General features: G+C 41.6%; 1 protein-coding gene across 1 annotated transcript in view; it reads right to left on the bottom strand.

Moving 5' to 3' along the window:
- Window positions 1-987: 987 nt before the first annotated feature.
- LOC143039809 (uncharacterized) overlaps window positions 988-21,462 on the bottom strand; it is a 20,768-nt gene continuing 293 nt past the window's right edge. The window contains exons 2-17 of the mRNA XM_076210056.1: window positions 20,839-21,041; window positions 19,055-20,677; window positions 18,480-19,002; window positions 18,159-18,374; window positions 17,514-18,053; window positions 16,554-17,408; window positions 15,594-16,448; window positions 14,655-15,563; window positions 14,352-14,549; window positions 13,978-14,210; window positions 11,992-13,941; window positions 6,249-11,949; window positions 4,389-6,182; window positions 2,549-4,295; window positions 1,546-2,254; window positions 988-1,451 (exon numbers count right to left, since the gene is read on the bottom strand). Of these exons, the coding sequence (XP_076066171.1) occupies window positions 1,122-1,451; window positions 1,546-2,254; window positions 2,549-4,295; window positions 4,389-6,182; window positions 6,249-11,949; window positions 11,992-13,941; window positions 13,978-14,210; window positions 14,352-14,549; window positions 14,655-15,563; window positions 15,594-16,448; window positions 16,554-17,408; window positions 17,514-18,053; window positions 18,159-18,374; window positions 18,480-19,002; window positions 19,055-20,677; window positions 20,839-21,041 (18,386 nt within the window). The 3' untranslated portion in view covers window positions 988-1,121. The remainder of the gene's footprint in view (window positions 1,452-1,545; window positions 2,255-2,548; window positions 4,296-4,388; window positions 6,183-6,248; window positions 11,950-11,991; window positions 13,942-13,977; window positions 14,211-14,351; window positions 14,550-14,654; window positions 15,564-15,593; window positions 16,449-16,553; window positions 17,409-17,513; window positions 18,054-18,158; window positions 18,375-18,479; window positions 19,003-19,054; window positions 20,678-20,838; window positions 21,042-21,462) is intronic.

Below are 21,462 nucleotides of genomic sequence, written 5' to 3' on the forward strand. Positions count from 1 at the left end.
GACGGTGACTGTGATGTCGTCGAGGGAGTGAGCTCTTGCAAGGATGGCAAAGTCTGTTGCAAGGAAGTCTCGCAATCCTGCAGCAAGAGCGGTGGGACTTGCACAGTGAATGACGGTAACTGTGATGTCGTCGAGGGAGTGAAGCCTTGCAAGGACGGCAAAGTCTGTTGCAAGGAAGCTTCGCAATCCTGCAGGAAGAGCGGTGGGACTTGCAGAGTAAATGATGGTGACTGTCATGTCGTCAAAGGAGTGAATTCTTGCAGGAATGGCAAAGTCTGTTGCAAAAGAGCCTCGCAATCCTGCAGGAAGAGCGGTGGGACTTGCAGAGTAAATGACGGTGACTGTCATGTTGTCAAAGAAGTGAATTCTTGCAAGGACGGCAAAGTCTGTTGCAAAAGAGCCTCGCAATCCTGCAGGAAGAGCGGTGGGACTTGCAGAGTAAATGGCGGTGACTGTGATGTCGTCGAGGGAGTGAGCTCTTGCAAGGATGGCAAAGTCTGTTGCAAGGAAGCCTCGCAATCCTGCAGGAAGAGCGGTGGGACTTGCAGAGTAAATGATGGTGACTGTCATGTCGTCAAAGGAGTGAATTCTTGCAGGAATGGCAAAGTCTGTTGCAAAAGAGCCTCGCAATCCTGCAGGAAGAGCGGTGGGACTTGCAGAGTGGATAGCGGTGACTGTGATGTCGTCGAGGGAGTGAAAAATTGCAAGGACAACAAAGTATGTTGCAAAAGAGCCTCGCAATCCTGCAGGAAGAGAGGTGGGACTTGCAGAGTGGAAGACGGTGATTGTGATGTTGTCGAGGGAGTGAACTCTTGCAAGGATGGCAAAGTCTGTTGCAAGGAAGTCTCGCAATCCTGCAGGAAGAGGGGTGGCACTTGCAGAGTGGAAGACGGTGACTGTGATGTCGTCGAGGGAGTGAGCTCTTGCAAGGATGGCAAAGTGTGTTGCAAAGAAGTCTCGCAATCCTGCAGGAAGAACGGTGGGGCTTGCACAGTGAATGACGGTAACTGTGATGTCGTCGAGGGAGTGAAGCCTTGCAAGGACGGCAAAGTCTGTTGCAAGGAAGCCTCGCAATCCTGCAGGAAGAGCGGTGGGACTTGCAGAGTAAATGATGGTGACTGTCATGTCGTCAAAGGAGTGAATTCTTGCAAGAATGGCAAAGTCTGTTGCAAAAGAGCCTCGCAATCCTGCAGGAAGAGCGGTGGGACTTGCACAGTGGATGGCAGTGACTGTGATGTCGTCAAGGGAGTGGAACCTTGCAAGGACGGCAAAGTCTGTTGCAAAAGAGCCTTGCAATCCTGCAGGAAGAGCGGTGGCACTTGCACAGTGGATGGCGGTGACTGTGATGTCGTCAAGGGAGTGAAACCTTGCAAGGACAACAAAGTCTGTTGCAAAGAAGCCTCGCAATCCTGCAGGAAGAGCGGTGGGACTTGCAGAGTAAATGGCGGTGACTGTGATGTCGTCAAGGGAGTGAGCTCTTGCAAGGATGGCAAAGTCTGTTGCAAGGAAGCCTCGCAATCCTGCAGGAAGAGCGGTGGGACTTGCAGAGTAAATGGCGGTGACTGTGATGTCGTCAAGGGAGTGAGCTCTTGCAAGGATGGCAAAGTCTGTTGCAAGGAAGCCTCGCAATCCTGCAGGAAGAGCGGTGGGACTTGCAGAGTGGATGACGGTGACTGTGATGTCGTCAAGGGAGTGAGCTCTTGCAAGGATGGCAAAGTCTGTTGCAAGGAAGCCTCGCAATCCTGCAGGAAGAGCGGTGGGACTTGCAGAGTGGATGACGGTGACTGTGATGTCGTCGAGGGAGTGAGCTCTTGCAAGGATGGCAAAGTCTGTTGCAAAGAAGCCTCGCAATCCTGCAGGAAGAGCGGTGGGACTTGCAGAGTGGATGACGGTGACTGTGATGTCGTCGAGGGAGTGAAATCTTGCAAAGACGGCAAAGTCTGTTGCAAAGAAGCCTCGCAATCCTGCAGGAAGAGCGGTGGGATTTGCAGAGTGGAAGACGGTGACTGTGATGTCGTCGAGGGAGTGAAACCCTGCAAGAACGGCAAAGTCTGTTGTAAAGAAGCCTCGCAATCCTGCAGGAAGAGCGGTGGGACTTGCAGAGTAAATGACGGTGACTGTGATGTCGTCGAAGGAGTGAAACCTTGCAAGGATGGCAAAGTCTGTTGCAAAGTAGCCTCGCAATCCTGCAGGAAGAGCGGTGGGACTTGCAGAGTGGATGGTGGTGACTGTGATGTCGTCGAAGGAGTGAAACCTTGCAAGGACGCTAAAGTCTGTTGCAAAGGAGTCTCGCAATCCTGCAGGAAGAGCGGTGGGGTTTGCAGAGTGGATGGCGGTGACTGTCATGTTGTCAGTCGTCGAAGGAGTGAAACCTTGCAAGGACGCTAAAGTCTGTTGCAAAGGAGTCTCGCAATCCTGCAGGAAGAGCGGTGGGGTTTGCAGAGTGGATGGCGGTGACTGTCATGTTGTCAAAGGGGTGAAACCTTGCAAGGAAAACAAAGTTTGTTGCAAACGACGACTTCCAACGTGTCATATGGTTGGAGGGTACTGTACAGACAACCCTGGTGAATGCACAATAATCCAAGACGTGGAACCATGTATAGACGGCATGTCTTGTTGCCAGTGGGTTCCTCCGACCTCATCATATTCATCTACTTTGTCATCTACTTCAATTTTAACTTCCACTTCGACTTCTACTTCAACATTTACAGTTACCTCATCTTCCATATTATCAATTACCTCTTCTATCTCCACTGCGTCAGGATCTACATCAACTTTTACTTCAAAGAGCGTATCCACCTCTACTCCAACATCTATATCTTCCTTCATTTCCACATCCACAAGTACATCTACGTTAACTTCAACATCTACAAGTACATCTACGATATCTACTTCTGCTTCCACTTCTACATCTAGTACTTCAAAGACCACATCCACGTCTACCTCTAGTATTTTAACATCCACAACCAACTCTATCTCAACACCCAGTTCCATTTCAACAATCACTTCTACTTCAACTACCTCATCAATAATGTCTTCTATATTATCTATCTCAATATCCACTTCAACATCTACCCCAATATATGCTACTACATCTACTTCTACAACTTCTGCTTCAACATCATCTATACCAACTTCTCTTTCATCTTCCACTTCAACATCTACTTCCACAAGTACCATCACCTCTACATCTACATCAACTTCATCATTCACAACTTTATCAATATCAACATCTCCATCCACTTCTACCTCGTCAACATCTACATCTGTTTCTACACCAATTTTGACATCATCCACTACAGCACCTACTTCAACATCAACATCCACCTCAACAGCTTCTTCCATTTCAACAGCTACACCTACATCAACTTCAACATCAACAACGTCATCATCCACATCTACCTCTTCCATTTCTAGCTCTAACACATCAACGTCCACATCAACTTCTATCTCTACACCCACTTCCACTTCAACAATTACTTCCACTTCTACAACTACATCACCATCAACAACGATATCTTCTTCCACTTCTACCTCTAGCCCATCAACGTCCACATCAACTTCTATCTCTACACCCACTTCCACTTCAACAACTACTTCTGCTTCAACATCTACAGCTACATCAACATCAGCATCTTCTACATCGACAACGACATCTTCCACATCTACCTCTACCTCATCAACGTCCACATCAACTTCTATCTCTACACCCACTTCCACTTCAACAACTACTTCTGCTCCAACATCTACAGCTACATCAGCATCAACATCCTCTACATCAACAACATCTTCTTTCACTTCTACCTCTAGCCCATCAACGTCCACATCAACTTCTATCTCTACACCCACTTCCACTTCAACAACTACTTCTGCTTCAACATCTACAACTACATCAGCATCAACATCCTCTACATCGACAACGACATCTTCTTCCACTTCTACCTCTAGCTCATCAACCTCCACATCAACTTCTATCTCTACACCCACTTCCATTTCAACAACTACTTCTGCTTCAACATCTACAGCTACATCAGCATCAACATCCTCTACATCGACATCATCTTCCACTTCTACCTCTAGCCCATCAACGTCCACATCAACTTCTATCTCTACACCCACTTCCACTTCAACAACTACTTCTGCTTCAACATCTACAACTACATCAGCATCAACATCTTCTACATCAACAACGACATCTTCTTCCACTTCTACCTCTACCCCATCAACGTCCACATCAACTTCTATCTCTACACCCACTTCCACTTCAACAACTACTTCTGCTTCAACATCTACAACTACATCAGCATCAACATCTACATCAACAACGACATCTTCTTCCACTTCTACGTCTAGCCCATCAACGTCCACATCAACTTCTATCTCTACACCCACTTCCACTTCAACAACTACTTTTGCTTTAACGTCTACAACTACATCAACATCCTCTACATCGACAACGACATCTTCTTCCACTTCTACCTCTAGCCCATCAACGTCCACATCAACTTCTATCTCTACACCCACTTCCACTTTAACAACTACTTCTGCTTCAACATCTACAGCTACATCAGCATCAACATCCTCTACATCGACGACGACATCATCTTCCACTTCTACCTCTAGCCCATCAACGTCCACATCAACTTCTATCTCTACACCCACTTCCACTTCAACAACTACTTCTGCTTCAACATCTACAACTATATCAGCATCAACATCTTCTACATCAACAACGATATCTTCCACTTCTACCTCTAGCCCATCAACGTCCACATCAACTTCTATCTCTACACCCACTTCCACTTCAACAACTACTTCTGCTTCAACAACTACATCAGCATCAACATCTTCTACATCAACAACGACATCTTCTTCCACTTCTACCTCTAGCCCATCAACGTCCACATCAACTTCAACCTCTACACCCACTTCCACTTCAACAACTACTTCTGCTTCAACATCTACAACTACATCAGCATCAACATCTACATCATCAACGACATCTTCTTCCACTTCTACCTCTAGCCCATCAACGTCCACATCAACTTCTATCTCTACACCCACTTCCACTTCAATAACTACTTCTGCTTCAACATCTACAGCTACATCAGCATTAACGTCTTCTTCATCGACAATGACATCTTCTTCCACTTCTACCTCTAGCCCATCAACGTCCACATCAACTTCTATCTCTACACACACTTCCACTTCAACAACTACTTCTGCTTCAACATCTACAACTACATCAGCATCGACATCCTCTACATCGACAACGACATCTTCTTCCACTTCTACCTCTAGCCCATCAACGTCCACATCAACTTCTATCTCTACACCCACTTCCACTTCAACATCTACAGCTACATCAGCATTAACATCTTCTACATCAACAATGACATCTTCTTCCACTTCTACCTCTAGCCCATCAACGTCCACATCAACTTCAACCTCTACATCCACTTCCACTTCAACTACTTCTGCTTCAACATCTACAACTACATCAGCATCAACATCTTCTACATCATCAACGACATCTTCTTCAACTTCTACCTCTAGCCCATCAACGTCCACATCAACTTCTATCTCTACACCCACTTCCACTTCAACAACTACTTCTGCTCCAACATCTACAACTACATCAGCATCAACGTCTTCTTCATCGACAATGGCATCTTCTTCCACTTCTACCTCTAGCCCATCAACGTCCACATCAACTTCTATCTTTACACCCATTTCCACTTCAACAACTACTTCTGCTTCAACATCTACAACTACATCAACATCAACACCTTCTACATCGACAACAACATCTTCTTCCACTTCTACCTCTAGCCCATCAACGTCCACATCAACTTCTATGTCTACACCCACTTCCACTTCAACAACTACTTCTGCTTCAGCATCTACAACTACATCAGCATCAGCATCTTCTACATCGACAACGACATCTTCTTTCACATCTACTTCTAGCCCATCAACGTCCACATCAACTTCCATTTCAATACTCACTTCCACTTCAACAACTACTTTTGCTTCAACATCTACAACTACATCAGCATCAACATCCTCTACATCGATAACGATATCTTCTTCCACTTCTACCTCTAGCCCATCAACGTCCATATCAACTTCTATCTCTACATCCACTTCCACTTCAACAACTACTGCTTCAACATCTACACCTACATCAGCATCAACATCTACATCAACAGCGACATCTTCTTCCACTTCTACCTCTACCCCATCACCATCCACATCAACTTCTATCTCTACACCCACTTCCACCTCAACAACTACTTCTGCTCCAACATCTACAACTACATCAGCATCAACATCCTCTACATCGACAACATCTTCTTTCACTTCTACCTCTAGCCCATCAACGTCCACATCAACTTCTATCTCTACACCCACTTCCACTTCAACAACTACTTCTGCTTCAACATCTACAACTACATCAGCATCGACATCCTCTACATCGACAACGACATCTTCTTCCACATCTACCTCTAGCCCATCAACCTCCGCATCAACTTCTATCTCTACACCCACTTCCACTTCAACAACTACTTCTGCTTCAACATCTACAACTACATCAGCATCAACATCCTCTACATCGACAACGACATCTTCTTCCACTTCTACCTCTAGCCCATCAACGTCCACATCAACTTCTATCTCTACACCCACTTCCACTTTAACAACTACTTCTGCTTCAACATCTACAACTACATCAGGATCAACACCTTCTACATCGACAACGACATCTTCTTCCACTTCTACCTCTAGCCCATCAACGTCCACATCAACTTCTATCTCTACACCCACTTCCACTTCAACAACTACTTCTGCTTCAACATCTACAACTACATCAGCATCAACATCTTCTACATCGACAACGACATCTTCTTCCACTTCTACCTCTAGCCCATCAACGTCCCCATCAACTTCTATCTCAACACCCACTTCCACTTCAACAACTACTTCTGCTTCAACATCTACAACTATATCAACATCAACATTGACAACGTCATCTTCTTCCACTTTTACCCCTAACCCATCAACGTCCACATCAACTTCTATCGCTCCACCCACTTCCACTTCAACAACTACTTCTGCTTCAACATCTACAGCTACATCAGCATCAACATCCTCTACATCGATAACAACATCTTCTTTCACTTCTACCTCTAGCCCATCAACGTCCACATCAACTTCTATCTCTACACCCACTTCCACTTCAACAACTACTTCTGCTTCAACACCAACAACTACATCAGCACCAACATCTTTTACCTTGACAACGACATCTTCCACTTTTATCTCTAGCCCATCTACGTTCACATCAACTTCTATCTCTACACCCACTTCCACTTCAACAACTACCTCTGCTTCAACATCTACAGCTTCATCAGTAACATCTACATCGACGACATCTTCTTCCACTTCTACCTCTAGCCCATCAACGTTCACATCAACTTCTATCTCTACACCCACTTCCACTTCAACAACTACTTCTGCTTCAACATCTGCAACTACATCGTCATCAACTTCTTTTATATCGACAACGACATCTTCTTCCACTTCTACCTCTAGCCCATCAACCTCCACATCAACTTCTATCTCAACACCCACTTCCACTTCAACAACCACTTCTGCTTCAACGTCTACAACTACATCAGCATCAACATTCTCTACATCAACAACGACATCTTCCTCCATTTCTACCTCTAGCCCATCAACGTCCACATCAACTTCTATCTCTACACCCACTTCCACTTCAACAACTACTTCTGCTTCAACGTCTACAACTACATCAGCATCAACATTCTCTACATCAACAACGACATCTTCTTCCACTTCTACCTCTAGCCCATCAACGTTCACATCAACTTCTATCTCTACACCCACTTCCACTTCAACAACTACTTCTGCTTCAACATCTACAGCTACATCAGCATCAACATTTTCTACATCGACAACGACATCCTCTTCTACTTCTACCTCTAGCCCATCAACGTTCACATCAACTTCTATCTCTACACCAACTTCCACTTCAACAACTACTTCTGCTTCAACATCTACAACTACATCAGCATCAACATCCTCTACATCGACAACGACATCTTCTTCCACTTCTACCTCTAGCCCATCAACGTCCACATCAACTTCTGTCTCTACACCCACTTCCACTTCAACATCTACAGCTACATCAATATCAACATCTACATCGACAACATCTTTCACTTCTACCTCTAACCCATCAACGTCCACATCAACTTCTATGTCTACACTCACTTCCACTTCAACAACCACTTCTGCTGCAACATCTACATCAACATCTTCTACATCGACAACGACATCCTCTTCCACTTCTACCTCTAGCCCATCAACGTCCACATCAACTTCTATCTCTACACCCACTTCCACTTCAACAACTACTTCTGCTCCAACATCTACAACTACATCAGCTTTAACGTCTTCTACATATATCTCAACATCTACTTCAACATTAGCCTCTACTTCTACACTAACATCTACTTTCACCTCACCCTCTCCAACTTCAACTTCTGCTTCTACATCAACGTTGACATCATCCACTACAACACCTATTTCAACATCAACATCCACCTCAACAACCTCTTCTATTTCAACATCTACACCTACTTCAACTTTAACGTCAACATCATCTTCCATATCTATATCTTCTTCCACTTCTACCTCTAGCCCATCAACGTCCACATCAACTTCTGTCTCAACAACCACCTCCACTTTAACAAATATTTCTGCTTCAACATCTACATCTTCATTAACTTCAACATCTTCTACATCTATTTCAACATCTACTTCTCCATCAACGTCTACTTCCACCTTTACCTCTTCAACTTCAGCATCTACTTCTACAACAACGTTGACATCGTCTAGTACAACATCAACATCCACTTCCATTTCAACACCTTCCATTTCAACACCTACACCTACCTCGACTTCAACATCAACATCATCTTCCATATCTACGTCTTCTGTCACCTCTGCCTCTAGCACATCAACTTCTATCTCAACATCCAGTTCCATTTCAACAACTACTACTTCAGCATCTACATCATCTTCTTCTACATCAAGTTCTTTCTCACCATCCACTTCAACATCTACTTCGACATTAACAACATCATCTTCCATATCAACGTCTTCTTTCACCTCTGCCTCTAGCACATCAACTTCTATCTCAACATCCAGTTCCATTTCAACAACTACTACTTCAGCATCTACATCATCTTCTACATCAATTTCCTTCTCACCATCCACTTCAACATCTACTTCGACATTAACCTCTACATCTACATCGTCATCATCTACAACTTCAATATCAATATCCTCTTCTACCTCTTCAACATCTACATCTGCCTTTACACCAATCTTCACAACAGACACTTCAACACATACTTCAACATCAACATACACTTCCACCTCAGCAACTTCTCCCATTTCAACATCTACACTTACCTCAACTTCAACATCAACAACGCCATCTTCCATATCTACCTCTTCTCCTACTTCTACCTCTAGCACATCAATGTCCACATCAAACTCTATTTCAACACCCAGTTCCTCTTCAACAACTACTTCTGCTTCAACATCTACGTCAGCATCATCTACAACATTATCCTCATCGACTTCTATATCAACATCCACTTCAATATCTACTTCAGCTTTAACCTCAACACCTACATCAATCTTATCAGCCACAACTTCATCAATACCGTCATCAACTTCTACTTCTGCAAGTACATCTTCAACATCTACATCTGCCTTTACACCAATCTTTACACCAGCCTCCACTCCCACCTCAACTTCTTCTATGTCAACATCTACACCTACTTCAACTTCAACAACGTCATCCTCCATATCTACCTCTTCTTCCACTCCTACCTCTAATACACCAACGTCCATATCAACTTCTTTCACAACACCGATTTTCACTTCAACATCTGCATCTACACCACCTTCAATATCCTCTACATCCACTTCACCATCTACTTCAATATTGACCTCTACTTCTACATCAACATCTACTTCCACCTCTACCTCTTCAACTTCAGTATTAACTTCTACTTCAACGTTGGCATCATCTACTACATCAACTACTTCAACATCAACATTCACTTTCACCTCAACAACGTCTTCTATTTCAACATCTACACCTACCTCAACTTCAGCATCAACAACGTCATTTTCAATATCTACCTCTTCGACTTTAACATCTGCTTCTACACCAACGTTGACATTATTCACTACAGCTTCAGCATCACCATCCACTTCCACCTCAACAGCTCCTTCCATTTCAACATCTACACCTACCTCAACTTCAACACTAACAACGCCATCTTCCATATCTACGTCTTCTTCCACTTCTACCTCTAGCACATCAATATCTACATCTCTTTCTATATCAACACCCATTTCCACTTCAACAATTACTTCAGCTTCAACATCTACATCAGCTTTATCATCTACATCTTCAACACCTACTGTAACATTAACCTCTTCTTCTACCTCAATGTCTACTTCAACCACTACCTCGTCAATTATCATTTCTTCTTCTACATCAACGTTGACATCATCCACTACAACACCTACTTCAACATCATCAACCACTTCCATCTCAGCAACTTCTTCCATTTCAACATCTACACCTACCTCAACTTCAACATCAACAACGCCATCTTCCATATCTACCTCTTCCTCCACTTCTACTTCTAGCACATCAATGTCCACATCAACCTCTATCTCAACACCTAGTTCTTCTTCAACAACTACTTCTGCTTCAACATCTACGTCAGCATCATCTACAACATTATCCTCATCGACTTCTATATCAACATCCACTTCAGTATCTGTATCAACTTTAACCTCTACATCTACATCAACCTCATTATCCACAACTTCATCAATACCATCATTAACTTCTACTTCCGCAACTACATCTTCAACATCTACATCTGCCTTTACACCAAACTTTACAACAGACACTACAACACCTACTCCAACATCAGAATCCTCTTCCACTTTAATTTCTTCTACGTCAACATCTACACCTACTTCAACTTCAACAACGTCATCTTCCATATCTACCTCTTCTTCCACTCCTACCTCTAATACACCAACGTCCATATCAACTTCTTTCACAACACCGATTTTCACTTCACCAACTACTTCTACTTCAACATCTACATCTACACCACCTTCAACATCCTCTACATCCAATTCACCATCTACTTCAACATTGGTCTCTACTTCTACATCAACATCCACTTCCACCTTTACCTCTTCAACTTCAATATCTGCTTCTACCTCAACGCTGACATCATCTGCCTTTACACCAATCTTTACAACAGACACTACAACACCTACTTCAATATCAGCATCCACTTCCACCTCAATATCTTCTTCTATGTCAACATCTACACCTACTTCAACTTTAACATCAACAACGTCATCTTCCATATCTACCTCTTCTCCCACTTCTACCTCTAGTACATCCACATCAACTCCTATCTCAACAACCACTTCCACTTCAACAACTACTTCTGTTTCAGGTTCATTATCTTCTACATATCTTTCAACATCTACTTCAACAATAACGTCTACTTCTACATCAATGTTTATCTCATCCACTACCCCTTCAACTTTAATATCTGTTTCTGCGTCAACGTTGACATCATCTACTACAACAAATACTTTAACATCGACATCCACTTCCACCTCAACAACTTCTTCCATTTCAACATCTAAAAGTACTTCAACATTAACATCTTCAATATATACTTCTTCCTCCACTTCTACCTCTAGCACATCAACGTTCACATCAACTTCTATCTCAACAACTACTTCTATTTCATCTACATCAGATTCAACATCGTCTACATCTACTTCACCATCTACTGCAACATTAACAACTACTTATACATCAATGTCTATTTCCGCCTCTACCTCTTCATCTTCATCATCTGCTTCTACATCAACGTTGACATCATCCACTACAACACCTACCTTATCATCATCCACTTCCATCTCAGCAACTTCTTCCATTTCAACATCTACACCTACCTCAACTTCAACATCAACAACGCCATCTTCCATATCTACCTCTTCACCTTCCTCTGCCTCTAGCATATCAATGTCCACATCAACTTCTATCTCAACACCCAGTTCCTCTTCAACAACTACTTCTGCTTCAACATCTACGTCAGCATCAGCTTCAACATCATCCTCATCGACTTCTATATCAACATCCACTCCATTATCTACTTCAACTTTAACCTCTACATCTACATCAACCTCATCAGCCACAACTTCATCAATACCACCGTCAACTTCTACTTCCACAACTACATCTTCAATATTTACATCTGCCTTTACATTAATCTCTACAACAGACACTACAACACCTACTTCAACATCAGCATCCACTTCCACCTCAACAACTTCACCATCAACAATGCCATCTTCCATATTTACCTCTTCTCCCACTTCTACCTCTAGTACATCCACATCCATATCAACTACTATCTCAACAACCACCTCCACTTCAACAACTACTTCAGTTTCAGCATCTACATCTACACCAGATTCATTATCTTCTACGTCTTCTTCGACATCTACTTCAACAATACCCTCTATTTCTACATCAATATCTACCTCAACCACTACCTCTTCAACTTCAATATCTGTTTCTACATCAACGTTGACATCATCCACTACATCACCTACTCTAACATCGACAACCACTTCCTCCTCAACAACTTCTTCCATTTCAACATCTACACCTACTTCAACTTCAACATCAACAGCGACATCTTCCATATCTACCTCTTCCTCCACTTCTATCTCTACCATACCAACGTCCACATCAACTTCTATCTCAACAATCACTTCCACTCCAACAACTACGCCTGCTTCAACATCTACATATACATCAGATTCAACTTCTTCTACATCCACTTCAACATCTACAGTAACATTAATCACTATCTCTACACCAATGTCTACTTCCACCTCAACCTCTTCAACATCAACATCTGCTTCTACATCAACACTGACATCATCCACTACAACACCTACTTCAACCTCAGCATCCACCTCCACCTCAACAACTTCTATTTCAACATCTACACTTACATCAACTTCAACATCAACAACTTCGGTTTCCATGTCTACATCTTCTTCCACTGCTACATCTACCATATCAACGTCCACATCAACTTCTTTCTCAACTCCCACTTCTATTTCAACGACTTCTTCTGCTTCAACAACTACATCAGCTTCAACATTAACCTCCTCTTCTACATCAATGTCTACTTCAACTACTACCTCTTCAACTTCAGCATCTTCTACAACGATGACATCATCCACTACAACACCTACTTCAACTTCAGCATCCACTTCCACCTCAACAACTTCTATTTCAACATCAGCACTTACATCAACTTCAACGTCAACAACGTCGGTTTCCATATCTACCTCTTCTTCCACTTCTACCTCTTCCATATCAACGTCCACATCAGCTCCTTTCTCAACTCCTACTTCCATTTCAACGACTTCTGCTTCAACAACTACATCAGCTTCAACATCTACTTCAACATCAACCTCCTCTTCTACATCAATGTCTATATCAACCACTACCTCTTCAACTTCAACATCTGCTTCTACAACGATGACATCATCCGCTACAACACCTACTTCAACTTCAGGATCCACTTCCACCTCAACAACTTCTATTTCAACATCAACTTCAACACCAACAACGTCGGTTTCCATATCTACCTCTTCTTCCACTTCTACCTCTACCATATCAACGTCCACATCAACTTCTTTCTCAACTCCCACTTCCATTTCAACGACTTCTTCAGCTTCAACATCTACATCTACTTCAACATTAACCTCCTCTTCTACATCAATGTCTACTTCAACCACTACCTCTTCAACTTCAACATCTGCTTCTACAACGATGACATCATCCACTACAACACCTACTTCAACTTCAGGATCCACTTCCACCTCAACAACTTCTATTACAACATCTACACTTACATCAACTTCAACATCAACAACGTCGGTTTCCATATCTACCTCTTCTTCCACTTCTACATCTACCATATCAACGTCCACATCAACTTCTTTCTCAACTCCCACTTCCATTTCAACGACTTCTGTTTCAACAACTACATCAGCTTTAACATCTACATCTACTTCAACATTAACCTCCTCTTCTACATCAATGTCTACTTCAACCACTACCTCTTCAACTTCAACATCTGCTTCTACAACGATGACATCATCCACTACAACACCTACTTCAACTTCAGCATCCACTTCCACCTCAACATCTTCTATTACAACATCTACACTTACCTCAACTTCAACATCAACAACGTCTTCTTCCACTTCTACATCTACCATAACAACGTCCACATCATCTTTCTTAACACCCACTTCCATTTCAACGACTTCTTCTGCATCAACAACTACATCAGCTTCAACATCTACATCTACTTCAACATTAACCTCCTCTTCTACATCAATGTCTACTTCAACCACTACCTCTTCAACTTCAGCATCTGCTTCTACAACGATGACATCATCCACTACAATACCTACTTCAACTTCAGGATCTACTTCTACCTCAACTTCTATTTCAACATCTACACTTACATTAACTTCAACATCAACAACGTCGGTTTCCATATCTACCTCTTCTTCCACTTCTACATCTACCATATCAACGTCCACATCAACTTCTTTCTCAACTCCCACTTCCATTTCAACGACTTCTGCATCAACAACTACATCAGCTTCAACATCTACATCTACTTCAACATTAACCTCCTCTTCTACATCAATGTCTACTTCAACCACTAGCTCTTCAACTTCAGCATCTGCTTCTACAACGATGACATCATCCACTACAACACCTACTTCAACTTCAGCATCCACTTCCACCTCAACAACTTCTATTACAACATCTACACTTGCCTCAACTTCAACATCAACGTCTTCTTCCACTTCTACATCTACCATATCAACGTCCACATCAACCTCTTTCTCAACTCCCACTTCTATTTCAACGACTTCTGCTTCAACAACTACATCAGCTTCAACATCTACATCTACTTCAACATTAACCTCCTCTTCTACATCAATGTCTACTTCAACCACTACCTCTTCAACTTCAACATCTGCTTCTACAACGATGACATTATCCACTACAACACCTACTTCAACTTCAGCATCCACTTCCACCTCAACAACTTCTATTTCAACATCTACACTTACATTAACTTCAACATCAACAACGTCGGTTTCCATATCTACCTCTTCTTCCACTTCTTCTTCTACCATATCAACGTCCACATCAACTTCTTTCTCAACTCCCACTTCCATTTCAACAACTTCTGTTTCAACAACTACATCAGCTTCAACATCTACATCTACTTCAACATTAACCTCCTCTTCTACACCAATGTCTATATCAACCACTACCTCTTCAACTTCAACATCTGCTTCTACAACGATGACATCATCCACTACAACACCTACTTCAACTTCAGCATCCACTTCCACCTCAACAACTTCTATTTCAACATCTACACTTACATCAACTTCAACATCAACAACGTCGGTTTCCATATCTACCTCTTCTTCCACTTCTACATCTACCATATCAACGTCCACATCAACTTCTTTCCCAACTCCCACTTCCATTTCAACGACTTCTGCTTCAACAACTACATCAGCTTTAACATCTACATCTACTTCAACATTAACCTCTTCTACATCAATGTCTACTTCAACCACTACCTCTTCAACTTCAACATCTGCTTCTACAACGATGACATCATCCACTACAACACCTACTTCAACTTCAGCATCCACTTCCACCTCAACAACTTCTATTACAACATCTACACTTACATCAACATCAACACCAACAACGTCGGCTTCCATATCTACCTCTTCTTCCACTTCTTCTTCTACCATATCAACGTCCACATCAACTTCTTTCTCAACTCCCACTTCCATTTCAACAACTTCTGTTTCAACAACTACATCAGCTTCAACATCTACATCTACTTCAACATTAACCTCCTCTTCTACATCAATGTCTACTTCAACCACTACCTCTTCAACTTCAACATCTGCTTCTACAACGATGACATCATCCACTACAACACCTACTTCAACTTCAGCATCCACTTCCACCTCAACAACTTCTATTTCAACATCTACACTTACATTAACTTCAACATCAACAACGTCGGTTTCCATATCTACCTCTTCTTCCACTTCTACATCTACCATATCAATGTCCATATCAACTTCTTTCTCAACACCCACTTCCATTTCAACGACTTCTGCTTCAACAACTACATCAGCTTCAACATCTACATCTACTTCAACATTAACCTCCTCTTCTACATCAATGTCTACTTCAACCACTACCTCTTCAACTTCAACATCTGCTTCTACAACGATGACATCATCCACTACAACACCTACTTCAACTTCAGCATCCACTTCCACCTCAACAACTTCTATTTCAACATCTACACTTACTTCAACATCAACAACGTCGGTTTCCATATCTACCTCTTCTTCCACTTCTACCTCTTCCATATCAACGTCGACATCAACTTCTTTCTCAACACCCACTTCCACTTCAACGACTTCTTCTGCTTCAACAACTACATCAGCTTCAACATCTACACCTACTTCAACATTAACCTCCTCTTCTACATCAATGTCTACTTCAACCACTAGCTCTTCAACTTCAACATCTGCTTCTACAACGATGACATCATCCACTACAACACCTACTTCAACTTCAGGATCCACTTCTACCTCAACAACTTCTATTTCAACATCTACACTTACCTCAACTTCAACATCAACAACGTCGGTTTCCATATCTACCTCTTCTTCCACTTCTACATCTACCATATCAACGTCCACATCAACTTCTTTCTCAACTCCCACTTCTATTTCAACGACTTCTGCTTCAACAACTACATCAGCTTCAACATCTACACCTACTTCAACATTAACCTCCTCTTCTACATCAATATCTACTTCAACCACTACCTCTTCAACTTCAACATCTGCTTCTACAACGATGACATCATCCACTACAACACCTACTTCAACTTCAGCATCCACTTCCACCTCAACAACTTCTATTTCAACATCTACACTTACATTAACTTCAACATCAACAACGTCGGTTTCCATATCTACCTCTTCTTCCACTTCTACATCTACCATATCAATGTCCATATCAACTTCTTTCTCAACACCCACTTCCATTTCAACGACTTCTGCTTCAACAACTACATCAGCTTCAACATCTACATCTACTTCAACATTAACCTCCTCTTCTACATCAATGTCTACTTCAACCACTACCTCTTCAACTTCAACATCTGCTTCTACAACGATGACATCATCCACTACAACACCTACTTCAACTTCAGCATCCACTTCCACCTCAACAACTTCTATTTCAACATCTACACTTACCTCAACTTCGACATCATTAACGTCGGTTTCCATATCTACCTCTTCTTCCACTTCTACCTCTTCCATATCAACGTCCACATCAACTTCTTTCTCAACACCCACTTCCACTTCAACGACTTCTTCTGCTTCAACAACTACATCAGCTTCAACATCTACACCTACTTCAACATTAACCTCCTCTTCTACATCAATGTCTACTTCAACCACTAGCTCTTCAACTTCAACATCTGCTTCTACAACGATGACATCATCCACTACAACACCTACTTCAACTTCAGGATCCACTTCTACCTCAACAACTTCTATTTCAACATCTACACTTACCTCAACTTCAACATCAACAACGTCGGTTTCCATATCTACCTCTTCTTCCACTTCTACATCTACCATATCAACGTCCACATCAACCTCTTTCTCAACTCCCACTTCTATTTCAACGACTTCTGCTTCAACAACTACATCAGCTTCAACATCTACATCTACTTCAACATTAACCTCCTCTTCTACATCAATGTCTACTTCAACCACTACCTCTTCAACTTCAACATCTGCTTCTACAACGATGACATTATCCACTACAACACCTACTTCAACTTCAGCATCCACTTCCACCTCAACAACTTCTATTTCAACATCTACACTTACATTAACTTCAACATCAACAACGTCGGTTTCCATATCTACCTCTTCTTCCACTTCTACATCTACCATATCAATGTCCATATCAACTTCTTTCTCAACACCCACTTCCATTTCAACGACTTCTGCTTCAACAACTACATCAGCTTCAACATCTACATCTACTTCAACATTAACCTCCTCTTCTACATCAATGTCTACTTCAACCACTAGCTCTTCAACTTCAGCATCTGCTTCTACAACGATGACATCATCCACTACAACACCTACTTCAACTTCAGCACCCACCTCCACCTCAACAACTTCTATTTCAACATCTACACTTACTTCAACATCAACAACGTCGGTTTCCATATCTACCTCTTCTTCCACTTCTACATCTACCATATCAACGTCCACATCAACCTCTTTCTCAACTCCCATTTCTATTCCAACGACTTCTGCTTCAACAACTACATCAGTTTCAACATCTGCATCTACATTAGCCTCCTCTTCTACATCAATGTCTACTTCATCCACTACCTCTTCAACTTCAACATCTGCTTCTACAACGATGACATCATCCACTACAACACCTACTTCAACATCAGGATCCACTTCCACCTCAACAACTTCTATTTCAACATCTACATTTACATCAACTTCAACATCAACAACGTCGGTTTCCATATCTACCTCTTCTTCCACTTCTGCCTCTTCCATATCAACGTCCACATCAACCTCTTTCTCAACTCCCACTTCCATTTCAACGACTTCTGCTTCAACAACTACATCAGCTTCAACATCTACCTACTTCAACATTAACCTCCTCTTCTACATCAATGTCTACTTCAACCACTACATCTTCAACTTCAATATCTGCTTCTACAACGATGACATCATCCACTACAACACCTACTTCAACTTCAGCATCCACTTCCACCTCAACAACTTCTATTTCAACATCTACACTTACATTAACTTCAACATCAACAACGTCGGTTTCCATATCTACCTCTTCTTCCACTTCTACATCTACCATATCAATGTCCATATCAACTTCTTTCTCAACACCCACTTCCATTTCAACGACTTCTGCTTCAACAACTACATCAGCTTCAACATCTACATCTACTTCAACATTAACCTCCTCTTCTACATCAATGTCTACTTCAACCACTAGCTCTTCAACTTCAACATCTGCTTCTACAACGATGACATCATCCACTACAACACCTACTTCAACTTCAGCACCCACCTCCACCTCAACAACTTCTATTTCAACATCTACACTTACATCAACTTCAACATCAACAACGTCGGTTTCCATATCTACCTCTTCTTCCACTTCTACCTCTTCCATATCAACGTCCACATCAACTTCTTTCTCAACTCCCACTTCCATTTCAACGACTTCTGCTTCAACAACTACATCAGTTTCAACATCTATATCTACATTAACCTCCTCTTCTACATCAATGTCTACTTCATCCACTACCTCTTCAACTTCAACATCTGCTTCTACAACGATGACATTATCCACTACAACACCTACTTCAACTTCAGCATCCACTTCCACCTCAACAACTTCTATTTCAACATCTACATTTACATCAACTTCAACATCAACAACGTCATCTACCATATCTACATCTCCTTCCACCTCTACCACTAGCACAATGTCCACATCAACTTCTATCTCAACACCCACTTCCACTTCAACAACTACTTTTGCTTCAACATCTACATCAGCTTCAACTTCTACATCCACTTTAACATCTACTTCAACTTTAACCTCTACTCCTACCTCATCTTCCACAACTTCATCAATATCTTCAACCTCTGCTTCCACTTCTACTTCTTTAACGGTAACATCTACTTCTACATCAACGTCGACATCATTCTCTACTTCAATATCAACATCCACTTCCGCGTCAACAACTACTTCAATATCTACACCTACCTCACCATCGACATCAACGACTACATCTTCTACATCTACCCCTACCTCAACTTCTACTTCTAGTACTTCATCGACAATATCAACTTCAACAACTACTTCTACTCCGACATCTACATCATCTTCAACATCAACTTCTATTTCGACATCCAGTTCAACATCTACATCAAGTATCTCGACTTCTGGATCTACATCATTTTCGTCATCCATATCTACGAGTACATCTACAACAACATCCACTGTTACTGCTACATCTACCACTTCTTCAACATCTACTTCTACATCAACGCCGACATCGTCTACCTCAGGACCTCCTTCAACATCCACTTCAAGTTCTTCTTTTTCAACATCTGCATCTACATCAGGCTCAACATCAAAAAAGAGTTCTTCAACAACTATTTCTACTTCCAGTTCTAGTACTTCAACCTCAACCTCAATCTGAGCATCTATTTTTGCCTCGGAAACTACTGTTTCAACATCTATACCTACTTCAACTTCAGTATCTACCTGAACACCTATCTCGAGCTATTGCTTAATATCTGTCTATGCATTTACATCTCCAACTTCGTCATTTACATCGATATTTACTTCTACTTTCATCCCTATCTCTTCTTCTACATCTACTTATTCATTGCCGAAAACATCTACTTCAACGTTCACTTCTACTTCATCTATTATTTCTTCACAGCCATTTCATCTCCAACATCAAGAAATACTTCTTGAAGTCCTAATCGTACTTCCTGCTCTACCATGAATACTTCAACTTCAGCATCCACTTCAGCCTCAACATCCACTTCCATTGTAGGAACCACTACTTCAGTATCTACATCTACCTTTATCTCAACATTTACTTTTGTATGAACGATCTCAGCAACTATTTCAACAGATGCTTCGAAATCAATGGAGTTACATTATGTGCAAAATCTACATTAATTCCATCATCCAGAACTACATCTATATCGACATCCACTTATTCGTCCTCACTTACATCCACTCCTATATCCACTACAATCTTTACTTCATCTTCAACATCCACTTCATCTTATTCTACCTTAAGTATTTCTTCTCTAACATATAATTTACACCCAATTCTACTTGAACATCTACAGGAACTAAAAAACAACTTCTTGAATCATTTTCAACATCTGCAGCGTCTACAAATACATGCACATCAACACACGCGTTTACATTCATTCTTCTATCTACTTTAACACCTACAACTACATCTTCATAGTAAGAAAGTTTTTTTCATAAAACTACAAGGCAGTTATTTCGATACCACTCATTATGTACTTATGCCAGGTAAGTTA

Source organism: Oratosquilla oratoria, chromosome 27 (assembly GCF_046742065.1).
Source record: "Oratosquilla oratoria isolate Oo_2021 chromosome 27, ASM4674206v1, whole genome shotgun sequence".
Classification (NCBI taxonomy): domain Eukaryota; kingdom Metazoa; phylum Arthropoda; class Malacostraca; order Stomatopoda; family Squillidae; genus Oratosquilla; species Oratosquilla oratoria.